Genomic DNA, 26,951 nt, shown 5'->3' on the forward strand with positions numbered 1-26,951 from the left:
CAAACTGCTAACTGGGGGATTTCAGGCCATCTATGGATCATTTTTGCTAACTGTTTATTCAGCTTAGGCTCACAGGGCTGCAGCCTGTGCCCTAGCTGTCATAGGGCAAGAGGCGTGGTCCACCTGCACAGGTGAGCAGTCCATCACAGGGCCAACAGAGAGAGACAGAGAAGCACTCTCTCACATCCACACCTACAGCCAATTTAGAAGCACCAATGAACCTAAGCAGCATTTCATTGGACTGTGGGAGAACATCCAACCTCCACAGAAAGGCCAACAAGCTTCAACCTACAACCTTCTTGCTTTAAGGCACTAGTGCGAACCACTTTTCCCCATTTCAGCCCAAATCCTGCATCTTCCTGTTTCTGACTCCAGGCCAGCTCCACTAACACTTTCTCATCAGACACTGCCACCTAGTGGAGGAAGTCTTAGTCCCATTTGAAGCTTCAGATTACAGTTAGTTCCTTTACAAAGAGGTGGAGGTGGTGGGGCCACAGCACCATCATCACTGAGTGCCATAGGACACTTAACCTTTGTTTCCATATGCTGGGAACTTCCTGTTGTTCCAAGGAGGACTGGAAAATGTGTGAAAATCTCCCAGTCAGTTCCTCACAGCACACTTCAATCATTTCCCTCCCACAGCATCAGGACCAGGGCTTTTTCTCTCTTTGGTCCCACTAAGAGATTTCCACACAAACACCTCATCAGTGGGACTCTCAGAGCTACCAGCCCTTTGCTACAATCACAAAGCTCTTCATTGAAATCAATGATATCAAAGCTGGAATCAAATGAGTCCAAGTCTTCTGCTGATTCAGCATCACATTCATCTTTGCTCCTTGTTCTGCATCCCCACCATGGACTTCATTCCTTTCCAAGCCAGCCTTGAGTGTCCTTTATTCAGCTCATCCTCTGCTTTACTTTTACACCTGATTTTAGCTGCTTTATCTCTCTTTCAACAAGTTTCTGTGCCTCAATCTTTTTCTTCTCTCCCTCATAACAAGACAGCTTCTTCTGCCTGAGAACATGTTGGAGTGATTTACTAATCCAGGGCTGCTTATTGGGGAAAATACTTCCTGTTTCCAAAGTAATCCCCATTTTTCCCAGAAAGAAATGTAAGTAGAAATCGATGATCTAAGTGAGAACATGAGCCTTTAAAAAGTCCCAGTGGGTGCAGTCAAAGCAGTCCCTCAGTCCCAGTATAGAGTCTTTGGTCCAGACTGGAACAACTGTGTGCCCAGTTTGAGCTCTCTTCAGTCCTGTGACCTGACAGACCCAGAGGGGCCATCACATCACATTTAGAAGCTCCCCTAATGGAGCCACAACACATGTCCAACACTTAGTCTGTCTTGTTGGACCAACTGGAAGAAATGATTCAAGGACTTAGTCACAGAACAGAGATTCAAATCTCCAAAATCCAACTGGCTGCATCAGGACATATAGTCTGAAACTCTGCACAGTTTCCTGTTTGAAGCTGCTTCCTGTTGGCTTCAGCTGTTTGGAGTTTCCATTTTCTAAACTTCTACATTCTGAACCTTCTTCAGCTCTGAACAGATGATGAAACACTGAATGATTTCAAGCTCACACTTTGTCTAATAAACTTACATCTTTCATTCTTTATACAGATTGAGAGCTGTGGTTTGTCAAAGATCAGCTGTGATTATCTGGCAGCAGCACTGAAGTCCAACCCCTCCCATCTGAGAGAGCTGGACCTGTGGGGAAACAACCTGAAGGATCCAGATGTGAAGCAGCTGTCTGATCTTCAGCAGAGTCCAGACTACAGACTGGAGACTCTGTTGGTCAGTAGAGTGATGGAGTGAGTGGGTGGTGCTGTCAGCAGTGTTGTACTAAACACAGTCAGTATGAAACAAAGATCCAGTGTTTCCTGTAAAGCTGCAGCTTCTCAGTGAAGCTGTGAGAGGAGAATGGTGACAGGCTTCAGGATTGGACACAAACACTTCCTGTTTCTGACCTTTATGGTCACCATGGTAACGGCTGACACGCTCTGATCAAACGCTGTCAACAGCCAATCAGCTCTCTGAACAAAGCAGCACGCAGACCAATGACTGCATTCATTTCCAAGTTTAAAGCAGTGAAGAACACAGTCTGTAGGTGAGGAAGAATTTAGTGAGAGCAGATGTTTGGATGGAATTCCTCCAGTTAACAGCTGGAACCGTCCATCTGGATTGTTGGGCTTGTTGTTGGGGTTCCTACAGAGCTCAGAGTGGACACACCAAGGTTCTTCTAATGAATGAAAGTCCAAACTCAAACTAGGAGGGAAAAACATTTTCATCAACTTCAATAAAAATCCAAAGATTAGAAAAAGTGAAGCAACAATGAGTCCTAGTACAGTCCCAGCACTGAAGTCCCTGCTGCTCTTTATACTGGATGTGCTGCATCACTGACTGACAGCTGATGAAGAGTCTCTGGAAACACTCGTTTATCTCCTCTGCTCTTCCTTCTTCTCTCTGCAGGTGGAGCTGATGATGGTAAACAGGACGGTGTGTGTGCTGAGAGAGGAGGAGCTGTGTCCTGATGATCCAGAGAGGTTGAAGCAGCAGCAGCTTGTGTGTAGAGACGCTCTGACTGGGCCATGTTACTGGGAGGTGGAGAGGAGAGCTTCATCCAGCAGTGACTGACAGAGGAATGAGAAGAAGTGCAGATGACTGTCAGTGCTGCAGAGTGAACTGCTCTGAGAACAGCTCCACTGTCAGACACAATGTAGAGTCCAGCATCATCCCTGTGTGTCCCTCTGGATCTGACAGAGGATCATCAGTGTATCTGGACTGCTCTGCTGCTGCTCTGTCCTTCTACAGTCTCTGCACAGTCTCTGTCTGACTCTGGCTTCAGACCCTCCTGGATCAAACTCACCTGGAAAGACTTTCAAACATCACTCAATAGATTTGAATACAGAATATATTTGATATATACTGTAGATGTACTGTAGAGTTGCAGTTTGTCACTTGTAAATACAGTCTGTGAGCAGCTGTGAGCTGAAAGATCTTTCTAGAAACAGGAAATGTTTTCACTCTTCTGTTGCTTTTTCATATATTTCCACAACATTAATATTGATCCCACCTGTCTCACCTGTTTCATGCTTTTATACATAATAACAGGACACGTGTGATCTGAGCGCTGCTGTGGTTGCTGTGCTGCACGTCTTCATTTAGATAACAGAGACATCTAGTGGTTCAGAGGGAGAACTGCAGGAGGTGGAGCTGTGTTTTAGCATGGAAAACTTTTTATCTTTTAGGCGCAGATACAAATATGACAAGTATCAGTGTGAGATACAAAAGGTCACATCAGTCAGCAGAGGGAACAGTGATCACACAGCAATGTAAGAATAGAAACATAACAGTGAATCTGGACATGTATACAGATGGAAGCAAACAAACAGGATGTAACACTACATTAAAGCCACAAATGGGAAGAAAACAAACACAAAGGAAAATATATTTGATCTCAGGAATCCAAATCAGATGCTTTAGAGCAAGGGTCGGCAACCCTGGGCACGCGTGTCACAGCTGGCAAGCGAAGGGTTAACTGATGGCACGACCATAGCTGGACTGGCCATCGGGCATACTGATGGTGATTTTTCATTTTTATGGGCTGATGATGTTTTTTTATGATTTTTTTTTTTTGTAACGGTATAAACGATGGAAGGTGGTGGATTGGCCGGATGCTGGTCGATGTGTAGAAATAACTCAGTTGTTTGGTGGTGGCTATGGCGGAGCTTCCACAGAGGCAGCAGGTGGATGAGGGAAAGGGGAGGCGGGAGGAGCAGAGACCCGAGGCGGCCGCCGGTCCGAGTGTTGGCCCCCTTGAACTTTCCCACATTTTGTCACATTACAGCACAAACATGAATCAGTTTTATTGGAATTCCACGTGAAAGACCAACACAAAGTGGAACGGAAATCATACATGATTCCAAACATTTTTTACAAATAAATAACTGCAAAGTGGGGTGTGCGTAATTATTCTGTCATGGAAAAACACACTGCCATCAACTGTTTTGTTTTTGTCAAAATCACTGTAATATAATCACTGTACCTTTATATACATGTGACTTATATTAATGCTGCTGCCCTCTTGTGGCTAAAGTGTAATTATGTTCTTGTTATTAGGGAAAACATTTGAGAGTAACATGACAAATGAGTCAGCACTTTGGCTTCAGCTTAAGAAATCCTCATTTTTATGTCATCAGTTATAGTTGCATGTATTCATTATCATAAGTTAACCTTTAATATTGATGTCTTAAATTGATTTTACTTAAACTAGCAATAATTTTATGGTTGCATTAAATAAATGCATCACTAATGAATGAACTATTTCAGTAATTAATTTAAAAAATCTACATAATCAATTAAAGATATATATTAATAATGAATTATCCATTAATTTCATTTAAAATTTTTCAATATTTGTTTATATACAATTCAAATTAGTTAATTACATATTTAATCAATTATTGGTTTGTTTTCTATTTTGATTATTTTACTGACACATTTAATGAATTATTTAATGATGTATTTATTTAATTCACGTTGCTACTCCTGGCCCTGCATCGCTGTTCATAAATACATTTTATTTGTCAGCTTCACCCATCAAAGTCAGGGGGCGGGGTTAATGCTGATCAAGTCAAAACCATTGCTTTGGTCTGGTGGGCGTTCTTTTAGTGGGCTTTTCTGTCACGGCCTGCGTGGCAGACTATGATGAGGGGAAGGAGGACCCAAATGCCAACACGTTCTCACTCCTGTATGGAGGACCACAAGAGCCACGCGCATCGAAATAAAGAATTCTGTGCTTAAGTAATGAATTATAGAATAAATTCTGCATTTGTAAATTCATTTTTGAATTCCCATTTAATAAACTGATTTTTGAAATGCTTTTAAAAACTGCATTTCAAAATCCTTTTTCCAATTGCACTTTAATAAACTGCATAAATTGCATGAATGAAGGGATCCTGCAGCGAAACGGAGAGCCCAACCTCTGACTTAGTGCCTGTTTACTCAGTCTGACCACCTGTGAAGTTAACGCGCTAACGTGGCTAACGCTAGCATCACCACACGTAGCCCCGTTATTTTAAGGTCATCTTAGCTCATGAAAGTTTAACGTCGCAGCTGTACGAGCTAGCTACGTGTTTTGTAAGCTGCTGTGCTCTTCACAAATAAAGCTGGAAGCAGCTCAGACTATTAGAACCAGCACTGAGGCCTGTTACATTTATGTTAGAGCAACAGCTGCAGCCTTTAAACTAGCGATTAAAATGCTGACAGTAATCAGAATCAAAAACGGTTTTATTGCCAAATGTTGAGCAGGTTTACAACATTAGGAAATTGCTGCGGTGCTTCAGTGCAAACATACTGTCATATAACACTTAAATAAAAATAAAAATAAGGATTAAAAGTGCTAAGTAGATAGATATATACATGAGTGCAGGTGGTGATCAGGGCCAAACATGGAATGATGCAGTGAACACAGCGTAGGGTCACGTGGTAGTGGTGGGAACAGTCATACGGTTATTGTTCATGTGTCCAACAGCAGAGGGGAAGAAACTGTTCTTATGGCGAGAGGTTCTGGTGCGAATGGACCGGAGCCTCCTGCCTGAGGGGAGCAGGTCAAACAGACTGTGTCCAGGGTGAGAAGGGTCAGCTGTGACTGAGCTGCACGCCCCAGTGTCCTGGAGGCGTACAGGTCCTGCAGAGATGGGAGTCTGCAGCCAATCACCTTCTCAGCAGAGCGCACAACATGCTGCAGTCTCTGTTTGTCCCTGATAGTGGCTCCAGCGTACCACACGGTGATGGAGGAGGTGAGGATGGACTCGATGATTGCAGTGTAGAATTGCATCATCGATCATATAATCCATTGTTTCAAATTAGACCTAAAACTCCCCCTTTTGACACATCTTCATGTGTCAAACAAAACCACAACTAGAAAATTAAAAGAAAAAGGTTCATCAGATCATTTCTCAGAAAACCTCAGCGATTCTCCTCTCGAGTATATTTGCTCCGGGCCTGCAAACCTGTGTTTAAATAATAAAATCAGTTTAATTATCATGTTCGATCTTTTCAGCTCCTGGCTCCACCCAGAGCCTGCATCCCCAGAACGACCTAGAAACAAAACCTGTATATTAGCATCAACTTCACATTTAAACTCAGTTCCCCCCCTGTCCTTCCCTCACTGTGATCCACTCTGTGCTATAAGAAACTAAACTTAAAACACAACAGTTATCAGTCATGTGCTTCATACAAAATCTGCGTATGTTTTAGTTTCACGTTGATCCTCTGAGTGTCATGGTACTTCTTTTAATTTGACTTTATCAAATCGAACCAAAATAGGTTTGCTGTCTTTACTTTGCTCGTTTCCCTCCAGCACCACCTCGTATCACCTGCCCTTTCCCTTGGACCAGTGTTTGTTGTTCCATAACTGGATTTGGAATGTGACAAGTCCACCAATCCCCTATATAACTCCTACATTTGGCTTTGGTTCTATTTTCCTTCTATAAAATGTCATTGACTTCTACAGTGGCCTGCTTTGGTTAATGGTAACATCAGTAATATCAAACATTTTCTCCCCTTCAGCATTTGGCATTTTCCCAACAATATAATGTGACACCATCATCTAAACCCAGTCAATAAAACAACATTTTCTTAAAGCAAACATCAGCAACCCAAAATTAGCCGCCCAAGGGTGGAGTCTGCAGCTCCACTCTCATGTGAACCTTTCGGTCTCCCTCTCTCTCTCTTGTGCTCCTGCCAAAAGCAAAGCAAAGCATCCACCTTTTTCTTACCGGCGTCGTGAATTGTTTGTCAGCATTTACTCATCCTAATGCTGGTCCAGTCTTTGTCACGGCTGCACAGCAGACAAGTGGAGCCTCACACACAAAGCATCAGAGTCTCCACCCTCATCAATATGAGCTCATTTATTTGTTCTTTCTTTTGTTTTTAGAAAAAGAGTTCGTTATGATCTTGGACTGGATTGACTCGCTGCAATCCTTTAGACAGGAACTGGCAGGTTCCCACAGGTGACCTTTCCCTCAGCCCATTGTAATCTGGAAAAGCTCACCTTATATTTGCTCTCACAACAATGTTTTACAGCGCTGTTAATTCAATCTTGCAGGCCTGCTTAGAACAAAGAAGGAGGAAAAGAGAGCTGATTATTAGCTCATCAGAGCACAAAACATCATCACCAAAGGGGGCGACACCTGACAGTTTTCTCTAAGTGCACTGTTACAGAAATAATGAGCCGCTCCTCGACATGTCCATGTTTAGTAAAACTCCCTCTATTGAAATAAGAAAACAAGCCAAAGCTAACTGACAGAATGAACCCATCACTAAAACAACGACCCCAAAAATCTTCATCACAGAAAAGTTTTGCTTACTAATCCAACAATATGTTGTGGGAATTAGAACTTTCCGGGCCATAAAGCTTTTGCCCGACTCTTGGCTTAACTAATACTGACATAGTCTGAAATCAGACTTAAAGTCACTCCCTCTGTTCATTTAGGATAAATGTATCTATATCTGATTTAGGCTAAGTGCCTTTTGTTTAGATGAACTGCTGGACTTCCAGACCAGCAGGTTTAGGGAAGTCTTTATGGGGTCACACTCTGACCCCCCCCCCCCACCACACACACACACACACACACACACACACACGCACGCACAGGCAACGTACTCTTTGTTTGTATGTAGACGTCATATGTTAATGAACGTCATATGTATATTCATGTAACCTCAATAAAAGAGCAGTGTTACGGGGGAGCGGACGAGAGCAACTGGGGTCAAGCGAAGGAACGGCGTTTGTCCGGTTCTCTCCCGTGCACGGGAAACATGAAGAACTTTGCCTACTCGTGTCTTGCTTTGCTATGTAATTAAATTGTCCTTAACGTTCCAACGAATAGGTTTATGCTACAAACCTATCACTGAGGTTAACTACACAACCCCTCGCCACCTCCTTATACACAGGAGTGAGTACAAAAGGGTTCGTACGGACGCATCAGCCGGCCGTCCTTCTGCTCGACACTGTTAGCTGAAAGATGATCGGATCATCCTCTGTCCTGTATTTAAGGCTGAGAGTCTTTGTCCAGTCTCTTTTCCACAGCTACTGTCCACAGCACTGATCCACCTGCAGCACAGCCCCACTCAGTTGTTTTATGATTTACATTGTGCACGTTTCCCTTCCACTGAGCTTACAAAACCTCTGACAGGAGAAGTCAGGCATGTGTTTCCCCCACCTCCCCTTTTAGGCAGTAATAAAATAGAAAACAAACAATCAAACAGGCTAAAGCTAGAGCACAAGCAAAGACAGCACCGGTGACTAAGTTCTCCCATACTGGACGTACGCTACCACGTGGGCTCAAACAGCAGCACATCAGCTCAGTTTACATACTGTTGACATCTTCATCAGAGGGTCAGCAGGGAGCGCTGCTGAGCTGCAGTGGTCTCCACCAGAGTGACGGAGCAGGAATCACAAACAGCACAAACCCACCGTGTTGTTTCCACCCTGTTCAGGAGATCTGAGCCCCCATCCCTTTTTTTCATGTTGCAGCTCTGCACTGCAGGCCCTGAACGCCTCCCGGTTACCCTCAGTGTGCTTAGAGTTTAATTTACAACCGACGAGCTCACAGATCATCTGCAGGCAGGTGAACGAACCCTTAATGTGAGGATAATAGCAGAGCTGAGCTGAGGTCAGAAATAGTCAGGAACGGTGTCGACACAGTGAAGTCAGCTGTTTGGGAATTTGTCTGATTATCAGTTTGGGGGGGTCGGTGTTAAATAACAAAGGCGGTGTAGGATGGAGAGAGGAGGAGGGAGGGAGCAGTGATGATATGAAGTCAGAATACACATGTGGCAGACATAAGGGGGTCAGACAGGAGCAGCATCAGTCTCTGCTCTGTTTTGTTAATAACGTAGAAAAATAATTTTGTACAATCAAGCTACATCGACGGACGCTTTACCTCACGTACCCTAAAATGAAAAAGTAGTGACAGTAAGACGGAGGCTGCACATGACACCATGACTGAGTTCACAGCTGTTGCTTTGATTCTAACGTTTAAGACTTTTGGCATCGACTCCGTTTTAATAAATGAGTGCTGGGAGGCGTCGTTTGACTTCAGGAGCTCCTGCAATGCTCCTGCGATGCTCCTGCGATGCTCCTGCGATGCTCCTGCGATGCTCTTACTCTGCGGGAGAAAACCAAAAACCAAAAGTAGCAAACATGGAGCGATATGACTCGTTTAGATTTTGGGAAACGTGCATCGACAGGTACAGTGTCCTTTTCCCCGCGTCTTTAAAAATAATTCATGCATAGATCCCCCACTGAGAAAACCCTTTTATATACTTTCTCCTTTGTACACATTTTATATAGAACTATATATAATATCATTTCTCTATATCTATATTTTCAGAAAAATTCTTTCCACACAATAAAAAACAACAATTAAACAAATGCTTCAAACAAAACAACAAAAAGAGAGAAGATGGAAGAAAGAAAATCACGACTGAGGCCAGTTTGGCACTTTGTCATGAGAACATGACAGAACTCTGTTAGTTGACGGTAAATAGCGAAACTCTATTTTTCTTTCGTTTTTCTTCTCCCTCGATGAGAAATGAAACACAGCAGTACTTACTTGGCACCTAAAAATGCTGGTAGAATGAAAGATATCAGTGTTTTCATAGTTATATGTTTAGTGTACGCCTCCCCCTCCAAACTGCTCAGCAGATCGGGAATTTTTAGAGAAGAGCAGGAGGGAGGCGTGTCAAATGAGAGGGAGAGAGCAGTAATAAAACACGGATGTAGAAAAGAGAAGCATAATGTGCACATAACACACAGGAGATGGAAAAAGAGATGACGCCAACGTAAAAAAGAGAAAACAGCGAGGAGCGAGAGAGCATTCGTCCCTTTGACAAATGTTGGAGGTCTTGAGCCTGGAAACAGCAGACCGTCTTTGAAAACAGTATCTTTGAAAGATCTGAGTCACCCACCCCAAACTGCTCATCTGCTGCTGGACACTTCAGTTGCACCTCCACATGCCACCAGTGGAGGGAGCTGCCAAGTTTCACAGCACATGACGCAGCAGGTGTAGTTGCTTTTGGAGAAAGAAGAGAATAAGAGGACAGAACGAAGGCCCACGTCTAGAGGCCTCCCTTCCAGAGCGGAAGCAGAGCCAGTGTTCCTGGTCCCTAGGTGGCGCTGTGTCGGGCCTGTCCCTACTATACCCTGGTGGTGGAGTGGGGGTGGGGCAGGGTGTTGTTGTGGCCGGTGGAGGGGAATGTGTTGAAGGCGTGAAGAGGCTGCATGCTGGTGATGGTGCTGGGGATCACGGTGATGGTGTTTGGCTTCATCAGCGGCACGTTGTCGGGGGCGCGGCGCAGCGCCAGGGTGTAGTCGGGAGGGCAGGCGGGCCGCAGGATGTCGTGGGGTCGCAGGGGCTCCATGTCGTGGTGAGCGTCGTGCTCCCAGTCCTTCATCTGCAGGGACATGATCTCCTCCTCCTGGCTGTGAGCCAGGTCGTTGGCGGGGCCGCCCCGCTGAGGGGACAGCCGGTGCCGGCGCATCTCGTGCCGCTTGTCACGCTTGTAGTAAAGGGCGGCGAAGGCCAGGATGTTGAGGAAGAAGAGCGACGCTCCAACTGCAACTGTCACGCTCAGTTCGGTGGAGTAGTCGCGGGTGTGTCTGGGAAAGAGGTCCTGGGGCGGGCGCTCTGAGCCCTCGGGCTCAGGATCTGATGGGAAGGTAGGGTAAGGATGACGAGTGGTTCGAGGAACGTTGTTTCTGGGCCTCATGGTGCCGGGGTCACGGGGAGCGCGTAGTGGTGGGAAAGAGCACGTCGTGCAGGCTGTGAAGATGAGGGACTAATTCCAGCCAAAAGGCCACTTTGTTAGCTCTGTAGTTGTCTCTGACACGAGGTTTCAAACCGATGTGAAGGTACTGCTTGTCCTTCCAGTTGAACTTGGTCCAGATGACCTCCTCGAAGCGGTTGGGCTTGGTATGAATGAACTCGGTGTCCTGAGGGACGGGCAGGTTGGGGTCCCTGGTGGAGCATAAAGGTTAAACGTTTCAGTTCAAAGTTATATTCAGTCTCCATTATAAGTAACATGTGGCATCAATACACTGAATACAGACAGGAGGCCCATTCTCTGTGCAACCTTTAAACTATCTAAGACCAACCGGCTGCTCTGGGATCTGGATGCTTTTGGTGAACCAGTATGTTCAATTCTTCAAAGCCACACGGGAATTAAACTAGCAACCTAGATTCAAGTATTCAACATGACTAGAAGGCTGTCAGAGAACATACAGTAACGTGTACAGTTTACACTACTGTGACATGAGGCCTACCCAGTCTTTGCGAAGTTAGTCCAGTAAGTCATGACCACAGCGCTCAGCATCACATCGTTCTTGGAGAAGTTGCACGGGAGCAGGTCCGTGGCACCGATCATCGGTACGCCGAACACGTAAGGTATCTCGTCTCCGTGCGCGGCGTCGGCCCACTCGGGCCGCGTCTCGGTTTGGCAGTGGTGGTAGAACGTGTAAAAGACTGAAACTCAGCATGGAGTGGAACGTGGCAAAGCCGTCAGCATGGAGTTTGGCCAGTGGCCACAGGCTGGTGCCACCCCGCACTGGTGGTCCGTAAAACAGGGAAGCGGAGTGAGAAATCTAGAGAGGAAAAAAAGTCTTTCCATGATAACAGAAGGAGTGACAGGCAGCAGAGAGGAAGCATGACTGGCATTATCCAAACATGTCTGTACTGGTGACTGTGGGTCCGGCTGTGAGGGGTTGATCTTTAATAAAACGATCAGCCATTGCTGCTTTACCAGGTGTAACTATGAAGTTTAACTTCCAGGCATCCATGAAAACAAAAGTTATTACATTTAACGGAGTTAGAAGTTAGCAGGAAGCTAGCGGAAGTTAGCCGCTAGTTTCGCTAGTTACCTAAAGCATGATATGCATGTTCGACTGAGAGATTTCTGAAAAAATCAAACGTACAGCTCTGCTATCACTTCCAACATAAATGAAGACAGGAAACTAAACAGCAGTGACGTTTGTAGGGTTACTGAAGTTGGGCTAGCTGGTATATAATGATGTGCTACGTGATCGCTAGCGACACAGCTATGTTAGTATAACATAAACAGTGAAGCTGGAGGACGAACACTAACACTTTTCCACTTATAAAAGTTAACGTGAAGGTTCTTCATGGTTAGAGACAAATGCAATCGCATGGCAGGATGCTGTAAACGGACCAAACTTCAGTCAGGAGAACAACTGAGATAATCCATCCACAATACGAGGTTAGTCATTAATATACTGCAACAACATGGGAATAGAGCAGCTGCCAGAGAATTCAACATTAATGAATCAATGGTACAGAAGTGGAGGAAGCAAGAAGAATGAGTTTAATAAAGTTTGATTTATCTGACTGCTTTGTTTCGCTTAATGTGCCTTATAATCCCGTGCACCTTATGGTCCGAAAAATACGTACTGAGCAATTCTGTTGATAGACTAGTCAGGGAACACACCGACAACTGAATTGGGAGCCCACTCAAAACACCGACACTTGAGATTTGGGAGCCCACTACCTGGGGGATGATAGCATTACTGCCCACAGAGCTCAAAAGGTTTAAGGCGCAGACACGCCGTGATGTGATGAGTGGCTCTCTTAGCACGCTTGCTTGTTTGATGCACTTCACTGGGCTCACATGTTACTGATTCCATTCTTTACTCGCATGTTTTAAACGCTTAAAGCACTTTCACAGGTTTTGATATTCTTTTGAAAATTCATGTGAACTCAAGCTGTCAGAATTGTAATGTAAGCTTTGATAATTGTCCACATTTGTCATTTTGACGATTATCCGTTTATTTTAATGAATACAGCAAACAGAAAAAAACGAACAAATCAACAAACGCGGCTCCTAATGAGACAAAACCTGATGCTGCTGCAAAATGCAGTTAAGTGAGAGGAGATTGTAAAATGGAATAACTGAAAAAGTGGCAGTGTACAGAGGTGGCGTCCTCACCCTCTGGGTAGCCGTAGAGGTTGTCAACAAAGCTGGAGATGGTGTAGTCGAACGCCGCAGCTGAGATGCCGTCGTTGTCCTCACTGTCGTCCACAAACTTCAGCCCCTCTCCCTGGTTCACTCCTATCAAGATGTCATAGTTTAGGAGCTCCCCCTGGTGGAGCAAATAAGGAAGAACATGCTGAGTGCTGGGACAGAGCCTGTGTGCATCACAAGTCTACAACAGGAAGTGCAGCTGAAGCACAGCTTTGTGAATTGGCAGCATTTCATTTCCCAGTAAACAAAATAAAGATTAGCTGTTGCCATGAAATTCCTACTATAAACTGTAAATACTGCAATATATGCAGGGTTCATACACATTTTAGGGTCAAATTCAAGCACTTTTTAAGCACATTCAAGGTCAATTTTCAAGCTTTTCCAGCACATTACCAAACAAGAAGCATGTTTCACTTTGCATCACCTCAGTAAGACCTTGTAAAAATTTAAACAAATCATCTGAGGTCGATTTAAATGTCTTTTGTTCCCCTTTTGTTAAAAGAGCAGCACACAAAAATACAGAAAAAGGAAACGGTTGCCTTACATGCATATAGTGTACAAACTCAAAAAAACACATTCCTCTTAAAAATTAAGATGTGCAAATGTGAACAAATCAACTTGTTAGAGATCTTCATCTCCACTGTAAATAAACAACAAGCCAGAGAACAAGAAAACTGCACCAAACACCACAAACACCAACAAATTAATGTCTTCTCATCAGACATTGAAGCTTCTTTCCTGTGTGACATAAAAAATAAGAGACAGATGTTTGTTTTGTCTTTTTAACTAGTTAAGCACCCACGCTCAGTCATCCACCCATTCACGCACACATTCACGCACTGGTGATGTAGCTACAGCCACCCTGGGGCGCCACCAGGCCCTCTGACCACCACCAGTAGGCAACGGGTGAAGTGTCTTGCCGGGTGAAGTGTCTTGCCCAAGGACACAACGACCGAGACTGTCCAAGCCGGGGCTCGATTACAAGGCGAACTCCTAACTCTTGAGCCACGATCGCCCAGTGGGGACATGGGGACATTTCAATTTCCAGCAGGAAGCTCCCCCTTTTTGTTAAACCCTTTAAATCAGGGGTCGGCAACCTGCGGCTCTTTAGTCCTTATAGTGCGGCTCCGCGTGGTTTGTGAAAATAAATTAGCTGAAGTGTATTTTATTTATGTTAGTTCTTTTTTTAACTTGTAGTTCTAAATTGGAAGATTATTGTGATTTTGCAATATACAAATAAAATTACATTTTCTTATTTTTTCATCGCTCAAAATAAGCGTCACACTCGCGGAAGCCGGTGTACCCGGCGAAACGCCGTGCATTTATCGAGCCTTTCAACCCCAGATAGGCCAATTATGGCTCTTTGGCTCTTTGGGTCTTAAAGGTTGCTGATCCCTGCTTTAGATGAACAGAGTTTTTTAATTAAATACATAATCTTTAATAAATGTTCTCTTTTATAAAAAGTAGGATAATTAAAAAAACTTTTATTATACCGCTATAGCGTAGAAAAAAAACTGTCTTGTTTTCTGTCGTCTGTTATATAATATTAGGGATGTTTGTGACAATTAATTTCTTAATCGGCTGGACTAACCAATAGTCCACAACCAGGAAACACTGAAATTTTACGTTAAGTTTGAAAACAGTTTAAAAAAAAATACCCCATTCCAAAATGTCTTGTGACAATCTCATTGGCTTAGGGAGTGATGATGTCATAGATCTTAAGAATCTTAAGTCCTTTGATGTTTTTCCTTAAGTAGGGGTGAGAAACAGCAAGTTTTAGTTCGTTTCAGCAGCATCTGTGTTTGCAGCCTACAAAACGTTCACCACAAGCTCTTCAAAGTCATCGTATAGAAACTCCAACATGTTTCCAAGAAAAAAACAACCAATTCAAAAAGATTACGCCGCCTCTCCTTCCTGGCGTGGCCGGCCAATTTCCCCAAATGGCGTCTCATCCTTCCAAAGGGCGTTAGAGGAGAGTAGGAAGGAAAACTACCTTCTCCAGAAAAAAATGCAACAAATTGAAGAAGAGAAACTTCAACTGGAGGACAAATGTAGACGAATGGAAGCCCAAAATAAAGAGCTGGAAGAAAGACAACAGCGCCAGCCGGACATAAAAATTATTAATGAGGGCTGGGGAATCAAGTTTGCTCAGAGCCGAGAGCAGATTGTGCACCTCATTAAAGAAAACAGGCAAAAGAGTGCAGAACTAAAAGAAATGACCAACCAGCTCCAAGACAAGAAAACGATGACTGATAAGATACAACGGGATCTCCAATACATGGACCGAAGGAATCAGCTCCTCCAAAGACAGCTCCATGAAGCTGTGGAAGAAAAGAAAGAATTCCTCCAACAGAAGGAAGAGCAGGACAAAAAGCAACGAGACATGCAGCACGAACTGAAGAGCATGCAGGAAAAATACCGCATGCTGAAAGAAAGCCTGGATGAAACACTGCGCCAAAATAAAGACCTTCTTCAACAGAAAGAGCAACAGCAGGAAAGACTGAAAGAAGGAAAACGTATCGTCCAGGACTTTGAGTCTAAAAATCTAAAACTGCAAGAGTTTTGTAATCAGCTGGAGGACAAAGCAACTAAAGTGGAAGAAGAAAAGGACAAACTGGAGAAACGCTGCTCACAGATGCAGAGAAGGATTGATCAGATAGCGAGAAACAACTCCGAGCTCGTTAAGGGGATTTTGGTGGAATTCAATAACTTGAAGCGTGAAAACACTCAAATGCAGGCGCAAAAACAACAAGAAGACAAAATACATGAAGACCTGCAGCTCACGCTCCAAGAAATCCAGAAAAGAAACGAGCAGTTAGAAGACAAGCACAAAGAGGTCCAACAGAGAAATGCAGACATGCACAAGGACAAGCTGATACAGGAGGCAACATCCAAACAACTCAAAGACAAGCTTGAAGAACAACAAGCAACATTGGAAGAGGTGGAACAAAGATGTGAGAAACTTGAAGAACAAAACGCAGAAACCATCGATGAGCTGAGAAATCTCATCCTGGAGAAAAAAGCGCTCGTGGAAAAGTGCATGAAAAAAAAGAAAAAATGGTTCCACTTGTTCCGGAGGAGAGACGCTACTGCTTCCTCACCTGATGTAGCCTCGTCTTGCTCCACCTCTGTTAACCCCCCCAACCAGTCCCGGCAGTTGACTGTCCCCTCCTGAGCCTGGTTCTGCCGGAGGTTTCTGCCCGTTTAAAGGCAGTTTTTCCTCCCCACTGTCGCCAAGTGCTTGCTCAGAGGGGATTGTTGGGCTTTTCTCTCCTCTGCCTTGTTTCTTCATTTACTTGTTTAACTTTTTTCATTATTACTTCATTTTACCTTGTTTCTTCATTTACTTGCTTGTTTAACTTTTTTCAACTTATCTAAATAATAAACCAATTAAATTTATCCTTTGAGTATTTTTCATCTCATCTTTACAGAATCTTTCCAAAACATTTTCAAACATTCAGATCTGTCTTTTATTTTCTTCTTGAAACCTCATAAATGGTGAACTAAAGACCCAGAATATGGTTTGAAACATAGTTTCAGCTGAAACTGGCATAACATGCTGTGTGTGTGTGTGTGTGTGTGTGTGTGTGTGTGTGTGTGTGTGTGTGTGTGTGTGTGTGTGTGTGTGTGACAGGGTATCACTAGTTAGGTCATCATGTTTAGACTCATTCACTCCAAAATTATTTAGGCCAAATCTTTAAAACAGTGTCATTTCATACACATTTTCAATTCACTTCAATCGCACAAATGCAGAAATAATTATTTGCAGTATCTTATTTATTATGAGAATGTCATGCCTGATCATTTGTACCTACACCACCAAAAATGGGGGCAAAAGGGAGGAGATCATGTTTAATCGGTTATAAGAAAAGGTCAGAAATATAAGTGCCGACATGAGCAGTGTCCACAGAAACCTCTGACTCTCAGCTCAAAGCTCATATAAACCATTTCTACAACCAGCAAACAAACAAAGACACCGAACAGTTAAAAGAGCAGTGACGTCACCACGAATCTGTGGTCAGGTAATATCCATGTTTTGATTGATGATTTTCTGGAGTTAAATGTGAAAATACTTTTTAATTTATTTAAAAGTATTTAATAGCATATAACACCCAAAACATGCTGGGTGTGGAAATAAAAAAATCAGAATTTCCTCTGTTTGAGTCACAGTAACTTTGACATAGTAACATTTGCAGTAAGTCCTAAATGTTCACCTTTAAAATCCCTCCCTCTGTTCATTTTGCCCACATCATGTTTCAGTGGTTGGCCTCAGGTTCTTCAGCTTCCTGACAGTCTGAAGTCAGCTGACAGAGTTTCACCTGCTAAATACACAGAAAATCTTGTTAAAGCCGCACAGTTTGCCCAACAGTAATATTCCCATTAAGCCCTTTCTAAACACTTTATAACAATGTGTCATCACTAAATTATAAACTTCTTCTCCAAATCTGCACGACTGCACTTAGTCACAGACTTTATTTAATTGTCCTGCGGCTGCTATCATATATTTTACCAAACAGTTCTTCTCACACAGTCACAGATATATTTCTCTCAATGCAAACTTCACTCATGTCTCAGACAGGAAACTTGAGTTTTTCTTTTTTTTCTGTCCCCACTCATTCAACTAATTTGCATATTGAGTCACATCTCGAGAAGTTGCCCTGACAACAGAAATGCATATTCAAAACATTGCTGCATAATGCAATTATTATTCTTTTATTTTTATTTCTACAGTCATCACTTCTTTTGCTCAATCAGCTGGAAACCACTTCTAATTCACTATTTTAAACCTGCTTTAAGCTTCTAATCACTGGTTGGTCCTCCCAGTCTCTTTTTCCTTGTCACAAAAGTCGCTCTATTGTCCTGCAACTTCCTGAGTTATTCCTCAGCTTCAGCCTTTAAGTGTGTTAAATCTACACCATTCAGCATTTATGTCATGTATTCACATTCATGAGTGTAAGCATGTCTTCATTGCGTGTATGTTGTGTGTTCATATTAATATTGAGTGTAAGCTGGTCTTTGTTGCCTCGATGTGTTTTTATAATCAGATTTAATTCCTGCATCTTTGCGCTGAACTGTGGATTCAAACTGTCTCACTTCTGATTCTCTCCAAAAACAATTTCACATGTGACAATTTCTACATGTGTGTTTTCTATTTTTCTATTCATTTATGTATTATTAGTTCATTTATTTCTTTATCTCTCTTACTTTTTTTCTTTACCTTTCTGTTGTGATGCTCTGGATGTTTCTAAACCCACAAATTCAGCCTCAATGTTCAACCCAACTTTCCTATGCTGTCACTTTAACACGTCCAACCTTCACCTCTCACCGGTCCTCGTCCCCTCTTCTCTCAACTTCCTGTGTGGCCTCCCAAATCAAACACAGGCCCACATCAGCTGTTTCTTCTTCTCTCTTCATTCTCTCTTCCTCTTTTCAGTCTTTTCTTGGCGCTTAACTCCCAGCATGGCAAATATGAGACTCAGACAGTCCCATCCAGTGGTTTCACACAGTCATGTCACTGGTACACTTTCCAGCTTGTAATTCAGAGCGCATGTTTCCATCAACATACATGCTGCTGGACCCTTCAGTGTTGTAGGTCAGGTGCACTGTCTTTTTGCCTGCTGTTAATTCTTCAAGTCCACGGTGTTGTTCTGTCTGTCTTCTGTCTTCATCAGGAGATTAACTGTCCTTTAAGCTTCTTCTCAGGATAAGGACAGGATGAGAGGTGAAGCTGTGACATTTTAAACCAAAGCCTGTTTTCGTCCCAATTCTGTTAATCTATCATTTTTCTGCTGTATTCTTCCAGGAGGTTGAGCAAGTCCATGGGCACCTGTATTAACACACTAAGACATTTATTTAATATCATTTTCATTACTATTACTTTGCACTTTCATTCTCTAATTCCTCTGTTTTCATTTTGAAACGTCTCTCACAAGCTCACAAGCTATATTCAGACTTCCTGCTTCACTTCCTGCCAGACACACACTGCGATTGGTTTATAAAGGCCTCTCTTATTAAAATACATAAAACAATCTATCCAGAAAATAAGCACTAAGAATATATATTTATCTTGTAACATTGTTTAAGTTAATGAACAATTGTGTTGAAAACTGAGATTACAATATCAATCAAGATAATTATAATGATGGTTTTTGCTGTAATTAATTGTTGTAATTAATGTTGATGTTTACATGATCGAAATAACTTGAACACAAACACAAACAAACAAAGAGGAAGACCGCACCGGACAACTACAAGTCCCAGCATCCTCTGTGTTTAGGGAGCAGCAGTGAAAGTGAAAGCATTGAGCCTCCGTTCAGAGCAGCAGGAGGAGGAAGGTGGAGCTGAGGCAGGTGAGTGTTTACATGAATATGTTTCTTCTTATGACATAAAATAATTCCACGCTGTTCGTGTCTGTGGGTGAAATGTGAGGCCGGTCGGCTCCTCTGAGCGCTGGTTTCCTGTAAGTAGAGAGGAAGTGAGTTTAGCTGAGCCTCCGTTTAGTGTGAGAGAGCAGGAGGAGAGTGAGAGCTGTGCTGAGGCAGGGTGAGTGTTAACACCGCTCTGACATTACTGTGTCTCTGTGGCGGGAACAACAGGCTCCGTCAGTGGAGGCAAAAATAATCAGACTTTGGTTTTTCAAAGGAAACAACTTTATGTCGGAAGTTCCCGCACGCTCATTGGATAACGAGGTGTCAATCTCAAGTTATTAGCCAATGAGCGTGCGGATTCACAGAAAGACCCGCCTTTATCACGGGACTTTAAAAACTACAATGGCGACAGAAACTCCGTGAGTGGAGTTCAGGGTGACGTTATGAACCTGTGACGTTTGAGGAGATGAGGCCTCAACAATGTTGGGTTGTAGCTGTGGTTCAGGTTAGAGTGAGTGTCCATGGAATAAATGTAAGTCAGTGAACTGGAAACATGACTGTGTTCAAACTTTGTTTTCCTTTTTATAATGAGTCTAATCAAAGGTGGACAGAAGTATCTCCACTGTGACTTTTCTGTGTCACCATCAGAGCTTCTGCAGTGTGTTTCTGGGGCAGATAACATTGCAGCATTATGGAGACATTATGGAGACAAAAAGAAAAGCGTCTGGATTTCTTTAAGTTTAACTTAAAGAAGTCCAGACGCTTTTCTTGGACTGTTCAGTGTTGAGTCTCATTCACACACTCCCTCAGACTCTTCACACACACTGATTTGCTGACATAAACACACTCCTGTGTGCTCTCTTGGCTTCACACACACACTGAGGACCATCTACAGACTGTGAGCTCCGTCTTCTTTGTCTTTGGAGCCGAACTCTGACAAAGTTAGGAACAAAACTTTCTCCAGCGTGTGAACTTTCCTCCTAGACTCAGTCTGAGCAGTCAGACCACATATTTCTAAAGCAGCACATGAAGGTGTGGCTCACACACACACAGGTGAAGGAAACAGCTGCAGTATTAAAAGCTGCTTCACTGTCTACAAATATATGAACTGAATGTTTCTTTCAGGCTGTAAAAACCTTGTTTATCCTCCATTACAGTCCTGCATTCAGAGCATCACTTCTGTTATATTAGTACATGTATTTTATTCTGATGAACACATGAAACTCTGAGCTGGATTGAATCCATTGAATCAGAGTCCAGGACTCAGACTAAACACACTGAATGTGTCCTGAGCTCGGCCGCTGTTCCACAGTAACTGCTGTCAGAGTCACTGTTACTGAGTTAGCTTAGCTAGCAGAGCAGCTAGCAGTTAGAGTATGAACTCTGTAAGCAGTCAGCTCGGTCCTGGACATGGTTACTGACATAAAGCTGCTCTCTGCAGCCATGTTTGACCTGCTGCTTTGTAGGACTACAGTAATGGAGGATTTGGAGGCTGAACTGGGCTCTGTGACACTTTTTGTAGTGAACTGATGAAAGCTGCGTCTCAGATGGATGTTAGTCCAACACATCAGACACGACCTCTGCAGCTCTCAGTTGATGTGCACATGAATGATTTGTGTTTCCTCTGCAGGTGAAGGTAGAAAGTGTGTGTGAGCTGATGTGAACTGAGCAGCATGGATCAGTGTGAGGACAGAGAGGAGGGAGTCCCTCCCTCTAAAAGCACTCTGTGTGGGGAACATGAGAGCCAGACCAAAGCTCAGAGGTGAGATGACCATCTCTAACTGTCCATGACTCTTCTCCATGTCACAGCTCAGCACTCACATCACTGCTCCATCATTATTCACACTCATACCTCTGTGTGTGTTGTTTTAAAGCCCAGAGCTGTGGGGCGTACCAGGCTCAGCTGGACATAACCCTGAAACTAATCCAGAGCCTGGACCTGAACCCAGCTGTGTTTCCTTAAAGAGCAACAGGTCGAAGGGTGTTGCTGTAAACTTTAACAAAAGACTGTTATGTGACAAAGAGTAAGTACATTATTTTTATGAGATTGTTCATCATGTCTTTAATTTAATATTTCCAGTTTTTCCTTCCTGTCTCATGAAGCTGTGACATTTATTGTTTTTCTTTTAGGATCAATAAGAGGCCAGAATCTCCTGGACCTGAACCCAGCTGTGTTTCCTTAAAGAGCAACAAGTCGAAGGGTTTTGGTGCAGACTTTAAAGGCTGTTCTTCTGCTGCTGAGAGGTAATGTGTGTCTAGATGTTGTTCCTGACTCTGTATTTCTGAATAAATCCTCATGTTTAATATCAGCTCAGCTCTTTTTCACACATTTCTATGTTGGTATGTGAAGCGGTGTGTGTTGGAGTGTTTCCACAAACACAGCAGTCAGAGTGGAAAGAGTGGATGTTGTAGGAGGTGTTTGTGTAGTGAAGAGGCTGAGTGTCTGTAGGACTCCAGCTGCTCCAGCAGGTGTCTCCTTTGTGCTTTGCTTCAAACACAGTGTAGGGAGGAGCTTCCACTCAGGTGTTTCAGGTGTTGCTGGATGGAGGAGGACAAATAGTTTTTCCCTTCAGTGACACTTCAGCAGCTCAATGTTCTGGGAGATGTTTGTCTTTATGAAGGTTTATGGATTCTTGTTCTTACTTTGGTTAAACTGAGCAATACATTTTCCATCTAACATTTAAAGTAAATTTCCAGGTGAATAAAAGATCTGCAGCTGCAGCCTCTGTGATGTTTCACAGTCTGAAAGTAACAAATTCAACCAGAGTTCAAACAAAGGCTTAATATACGTGTGTGTTTGATATAATGCCAACAAGTACAAACAGGTGTTCTTACAGGTCTTAATCACAGAGGTCTGATAAGTCTGGTGACTTTCACACTCAGCAATTTTGCTGCCTTTTATTTTATATTGGCCTTTTTAAAGCCCTTCAAAGTCTCCCACATTCATACAGAGCTTTTAACACAAACTCCTTTACAGTCCTTCTCCTCTCACACACGATCACACGACTGATTTGTCTGCAGCAGCTGTGTTACTGCTAGTATTTTATTATGTGTGTAATCTCCTCATATTGTTCCTGTGGTTTAGTTTGACTTCCTTCTGCAAACTCAGCTGCTCTGTTGCTGATACACGTCTCCATGAATATGATTGATCAGATGCTGCCAACACCATGTGTTTCATGTGAGCGCTCAGCTGAAACCCTGGGTTGACTTATCGAGTTAATAACAAGCTTCACGTGACTGTGAATGCTAAAGTGAATCAGATAAAGGAAAGAGACCCTGCTAATGTTGGACTCACTTCTTAGTGTAGATCCCAGGAGGAAGTTCAACATAGCCATTCTTTGTGCTAGCTCGACCAAACCTGAGACCACAGTGCAGGATAATGATCATCATCTGTCTCTGTCAAGGACATTTAAAATCCACAAATAACAAACATAATTATATTTGATCATTAAAAATGATGATTAAACAAAGTGTCAAACATACTTAAGTAGAAGGACTGATGTTTGTGTTAAAATACCCTCTTAAAGCTGAAATACTGATTCAACTTTGTCCAAAAGTTGTTTCTGTTCATAGCGTTTAAATGGTAAATGGCCTGTATTTATATAGCGCTTTTACTAGTCCCTAAGGACCCCAAAGCGCTTTACATATCCAGTCATTCACCCATTCACACACACATTCACACACTGGTGATGGCAGCTACATTGTAGCCACAGCCACCCTGGGGCGCACTGACAGAGGCGAGGCTGCCGGACACTGGCGCCACCGGGCCCTCTGACCACCACCAGTAGGCAACAGGTGAAGTGTCTTGCCCAAGGACACAACGACCGAGACTGCCCAAGGACACAACGACCGAGACTGTCCAAGCCGAGGCTCGAACCGGCAACCTTCCGATTACAAGACGAACGCCCAACTCTTGAGCCACGATCGCCCCCCTGTTTAGTGGGAGAAACGTTTTGTCTCTCATCCAGGTGACTCCTTCAGTCTCAGCTGACTGCAGGTTTCAATCTTATAAACAGGACATTTGCATAATGACTGAAACCAGCCCACTAAAGGAACAATGGGCTGTGAGGTCAGTTCCTTAATCTTAATTATGAAAATTCTCATGACCATTGATCAACAACCACTGATCAATGTCCATGAGCACCATTCAGAGAGTTGGGGAATGGCTGCAATCACAGCATTGTAAGATGGTGAAAGATGTACCCTTAGGCCCCTCCTCGATTCAGAGATGGTCTTTCTCTTTTCACATAAATGGCCTCCTTGACTCCGCCCTCAAACCAGCGTTCCTCCCTGTCCAGGATGTGTACATCCTCATCATTGAAAGAGTGTCCACTGGCCTGTAGGTGTAAATAGACTGCAGAGTCCTGGCCTGACGAGGTGGCTCTTCTGTGTTGTAGCCAGAGGTTGTTTGGTTTCCTCGATGTATAAATCCTGCCAATCCTCCTGCACTTAACAGCGTACACTATGTTACTCTGTTTGTGTCGGGGGACCCGATCCTTGGGGTGGACCAGTTTTTGGCGCAGCGTGTTTTGGGGTTTAAAAGCCACAGAGACCCGGTGTTTAGAAAAAACCTGTCTCAACTGCTCCGCTACTCCAGACACGTACGGGATCACTACAGGTTTTGTCTTAGTCAGCGGTTGTCCTTCTCTCCTGGATCAGCTGGAGCTTTCTTTAGGTGCCTTTGCAGCTTTGACAAAAGTCCAGCTGGGACGCTACATCCAGATGAACAGAATCAACTTTTGGAGATTTACTTTCCTGGATGATTGAGAATGGATCAAGACGTTCCTCCTAAAGTGTTATTCATGCTGCTAGGATGGGCTGTGGCAAAGAGAACAGAGAAAATCCAAATCAGAGTTTTTCTCTGAATTAAAAGCAAGGAAACAACAATATATTCTACATGGTGAAACTGATGGTTTCTGGTGTTTGGGTCTGTTTTTCTGTATTCATGCAGATAAAGTGTAAACTCAGATGAATTATACCATCAAATGTTAAAGGAAAATATCAGGATGAGTGTCTGTGAGCTGAGAAGGACGTGAAGCGAGCAGTTTATCCCAGAGCTGAAGCTGCTCTGTGTGCAGAGATGAGCTCAGATTCCTGCTGTGATTGATCAACAGTCACAGAAATGTAGACTTGTAGTTATTACTGCAGTATGGTCACAGCAGATACTGATAAACATGTATTATGAGGATGGATGATCAAGTTTCTCACTCTCTCCTTTAAATCTCAGTTTTTTCTTCTTCACAGTTTATCTGTTAATTTATTAATGAATAACACTGAAAGAGTTTCTGTTATATTTCCCCTTGAACATCAGCTTATTAGGGCGGCATTAGGAAATAGCCCCCCTCCAAAGAATGAATAAATGAATGATGATAATAATAAAATGATTCAAAAGCAGAGCTCAGAGTGGTAGAATGGTCAAACATGGATCCACGGGTGGTTCAACTGCATTTGGTGACGTGACTAAAGCAAATCTTTCAAATAATCCCACCATCAACGGGATGTTGTCTCCTTTACTACGGTTACTTTACTTGGTCACCGTGTGAATTTCTTTGAAATGAACCAAATTCTTTTATTTGTTGGTTGTTGCATATTTAACCTCTACAGTCAGGAAAGGAGGAGATGAGGCCTCAACAATGTTGGGTTGTAGCTGTGGTTCAGGTTAGAGTGAGTGTCCATGGAATAAATGTAAGTCAGTGAACAGGAAACATGACTGTGTTCAAACTTTGTTTCCTTTTTATAATGAGTCTAATCAAAGGTGGACAGAAGTATCTCCACTGTGACTTTTCTGTGTCACCATCAGAGCTTCTGCACAGTGTGGAGAAAGATCCAGAAGCAGAGCTGGACTGCAGACAGCCAGTCAGAGCAGCTGTGTACAAAGTAAGACTGAACATCTGTCTGCTGATGGACTCATTTCTGAAAACTGGACTTCTTGTGTTGTTCAGACATTGAAGAGTTTTCTTTCTCTTTAGTCTCATTGTTTTTCTTTCTTTCAGCAGATGTTGGTCTGCAGGAGGTTTTAGATGAACATAAGATCAGTCTGAGGAGGAGATGTGAACGTGTGACTGAAGGAAGTGATGAAACAGGAAGTAGAACCCTCCTCAACAGGATCTACACTGAGCTCTACATCACAGAGGGACAGAGTGAAGAGGTTCATACCCAACATGAGGTGAGGCAGCTGGAGACAGCTTCCAAGATGGACGCCCTCCATGACGCTCCAATCAGGTGCCAGGACATCTTTAAAGCCTTACCTGACCAACAGAGACCCATCAGAGTGGTTCTGACCAACGGCGTGGCTGGTGTTGGAAAAACCTTCTCAGTGCAGAAGTTCACTCTGGACTGGGCAGAGGGCTTGGAGAACCAACATGTCAGTGTGGTGGTTCTGCTTTCATTCAGGGAGCTGAACCTGATCAGAGATGAGCAGTACAGTCTTCTGGAGCTGCTCCATGTTTTCCATCCAACATTACAGAAGGTCACAGCAGAGAAGCTGGCTGTCTCTCAGCTTTTGTTCATCTTTGACGGCCTGGATGAAAGCAGACTTTCATTGGATTTCACCAACAGGAAGCTGCTGTCTGATGTCACACAGAAGTCATCAGTCAGCCAGCTGCTGACAAACCTCATCCAGGGGAATCTGCTTCCCTCGGCTCTCGTCTGGATAACTTCCCGACCCGCAGCAGCCAATCAGATCCCTCCTACATGTGTTGACAGGCTAACAGAAGTACGAGGCTTCACTGACGCCCAGAAGGAGGAGTACTTCAGGAGGAGATTCAGTGATGAAGAGCTGTCCAGCAGAATCATCTCCCACATGAAGACATCCAGGAGCCTCCACATCATGTGTAGTATCCCAGTCTTCTGCTGGATCACTGCTACAGTTCTGGAGCACATGTTGACTACAGAGCAGAGAGGAGAGCTGCCCAAGACCCTGACTGACATGTACTCACACTTCCTGCTGGTTCAGACAAAGAGGAAGAAGAACAAGTACCATGAGGGACGTGAGACGAGTCCACAGGAGCTGACGGAGGCTGACAGGGAAGTTCTTCTGAAGCTGGGGAGGCTGGCGTTTGAACATCTGGAGAAAGGAAACATCATGTTCTACCAAGAAGACCTGGAGCAGTGTGGTCTGGATGTGACAGAGGCCTCGGTGTACTCAGGAGTTTGTACAGAGATCTTCAAAAGAGAGTGTGTGATCTTCCAGAAACCAGTCTACTGCTTTGTTCATCTGAGCATTCAGGAGTTTCTGGCTGCAGTCTACATGTTCCACTGTTTCACCAACAGGAAGACAAAGGTGCTGAAGAACTTCCTTAAACCAAAATCTTGATCAGATGATTTCCACTTTTCTGATAACAAAGATCTCCAATCACTTGATGTATTTCTGAGCAGAGCCATGTATAAATCCCTCCAGAGTAAAAATGGCCACCTGGACCTGTTTGTTCGCTTCCTTCATGGCCTCTGTCTGGAGTCCAACCAGAGACTCTTAGTAGGTCTGCTGGGTCAGACAGAGATCAGTCCAGGAACCATCCAGAGAGTCATCAACAACCTG

General features: G+C 43.5%; 2 protein-coding genes, 1 long non-coding RNA gene and 1 pseudogene across 3 annotated transcripts; 3 read left to right on the plus strand and 1 right to left on the minus strand.

The window, feature by feature from the left end:
* Positions 1-9,774: 9,774 nt before the first annotated feature.
* LOC113017326 (neuroligin-2-like) lies at positions 9,775-14,909 on the minus strand (annotated as a pseudogene).
* LOC113017327 (trichohyalin-like) lies at positions 14,587-18,857 on the plus strand. Its single transcript, XM_026160484.1, has 2 exons — positions 14,587-16,000; positions 18,853-18,857. Exons 1-2 carry the CDS (start codon positions 14,908-14,910, stop codon positions 18,855-18,857), a joined length of 1,098 nt encoding a protein of 365 aa, XP_026016269.1. The 5' UTR covers positions 14,587-14,907.
* A 2,287-nt stretch (positions 18,858-21,144) lies between these two features.
* On the plus strand, positions 21,145-25,438 carry LOC113017324 (uncharacterized). The gene is made up of 5 exons (XR_003271451.1): positions 21,145-21,176; positions 21,289-21,438; positions 21,545-21,658; positions 25,215-25,291; positions 25,408-25,438. It is a non-coding gene; the product is annotated as an uncharacterized LOC113017324 (long non-coding RNA).
* A 900-nt stretch (positions 25,439-26,338) lies between these two features.
* On the plus strand, positions 26,339-26,729 carry LOC113017328 (protein NLRC3). The gene has a single exon (XM_026160485.1). It carries the CDS (start codon positions 26,343-26,345, stop codon positions 26,727-26,729), a length of 387 nt encoding a protein of 128 aa, XP_026016270.1. The 5' UTR covers positions 26,339-26,342.
* Positions 26,730-26,951: the final 222 nt, after the last annotated feature.

Source organism: Astatotilapia calliptera, unplaced genomic scaffold (genome assembly GCF_900246225.1).
Source record: "Astatotilapia calliptera unplaced genomic scaffold, fAstCal1.2 U_scaffold_102, whole genome shotgun sequence".
In the NCBI taxonomy this organism is placed as follows: Eukaryota; Metazoa; Chordata; class Actinopteri; order Cichliformes; family Cichlidae; genus Astatotilapia; species Astatotilapia calliptera.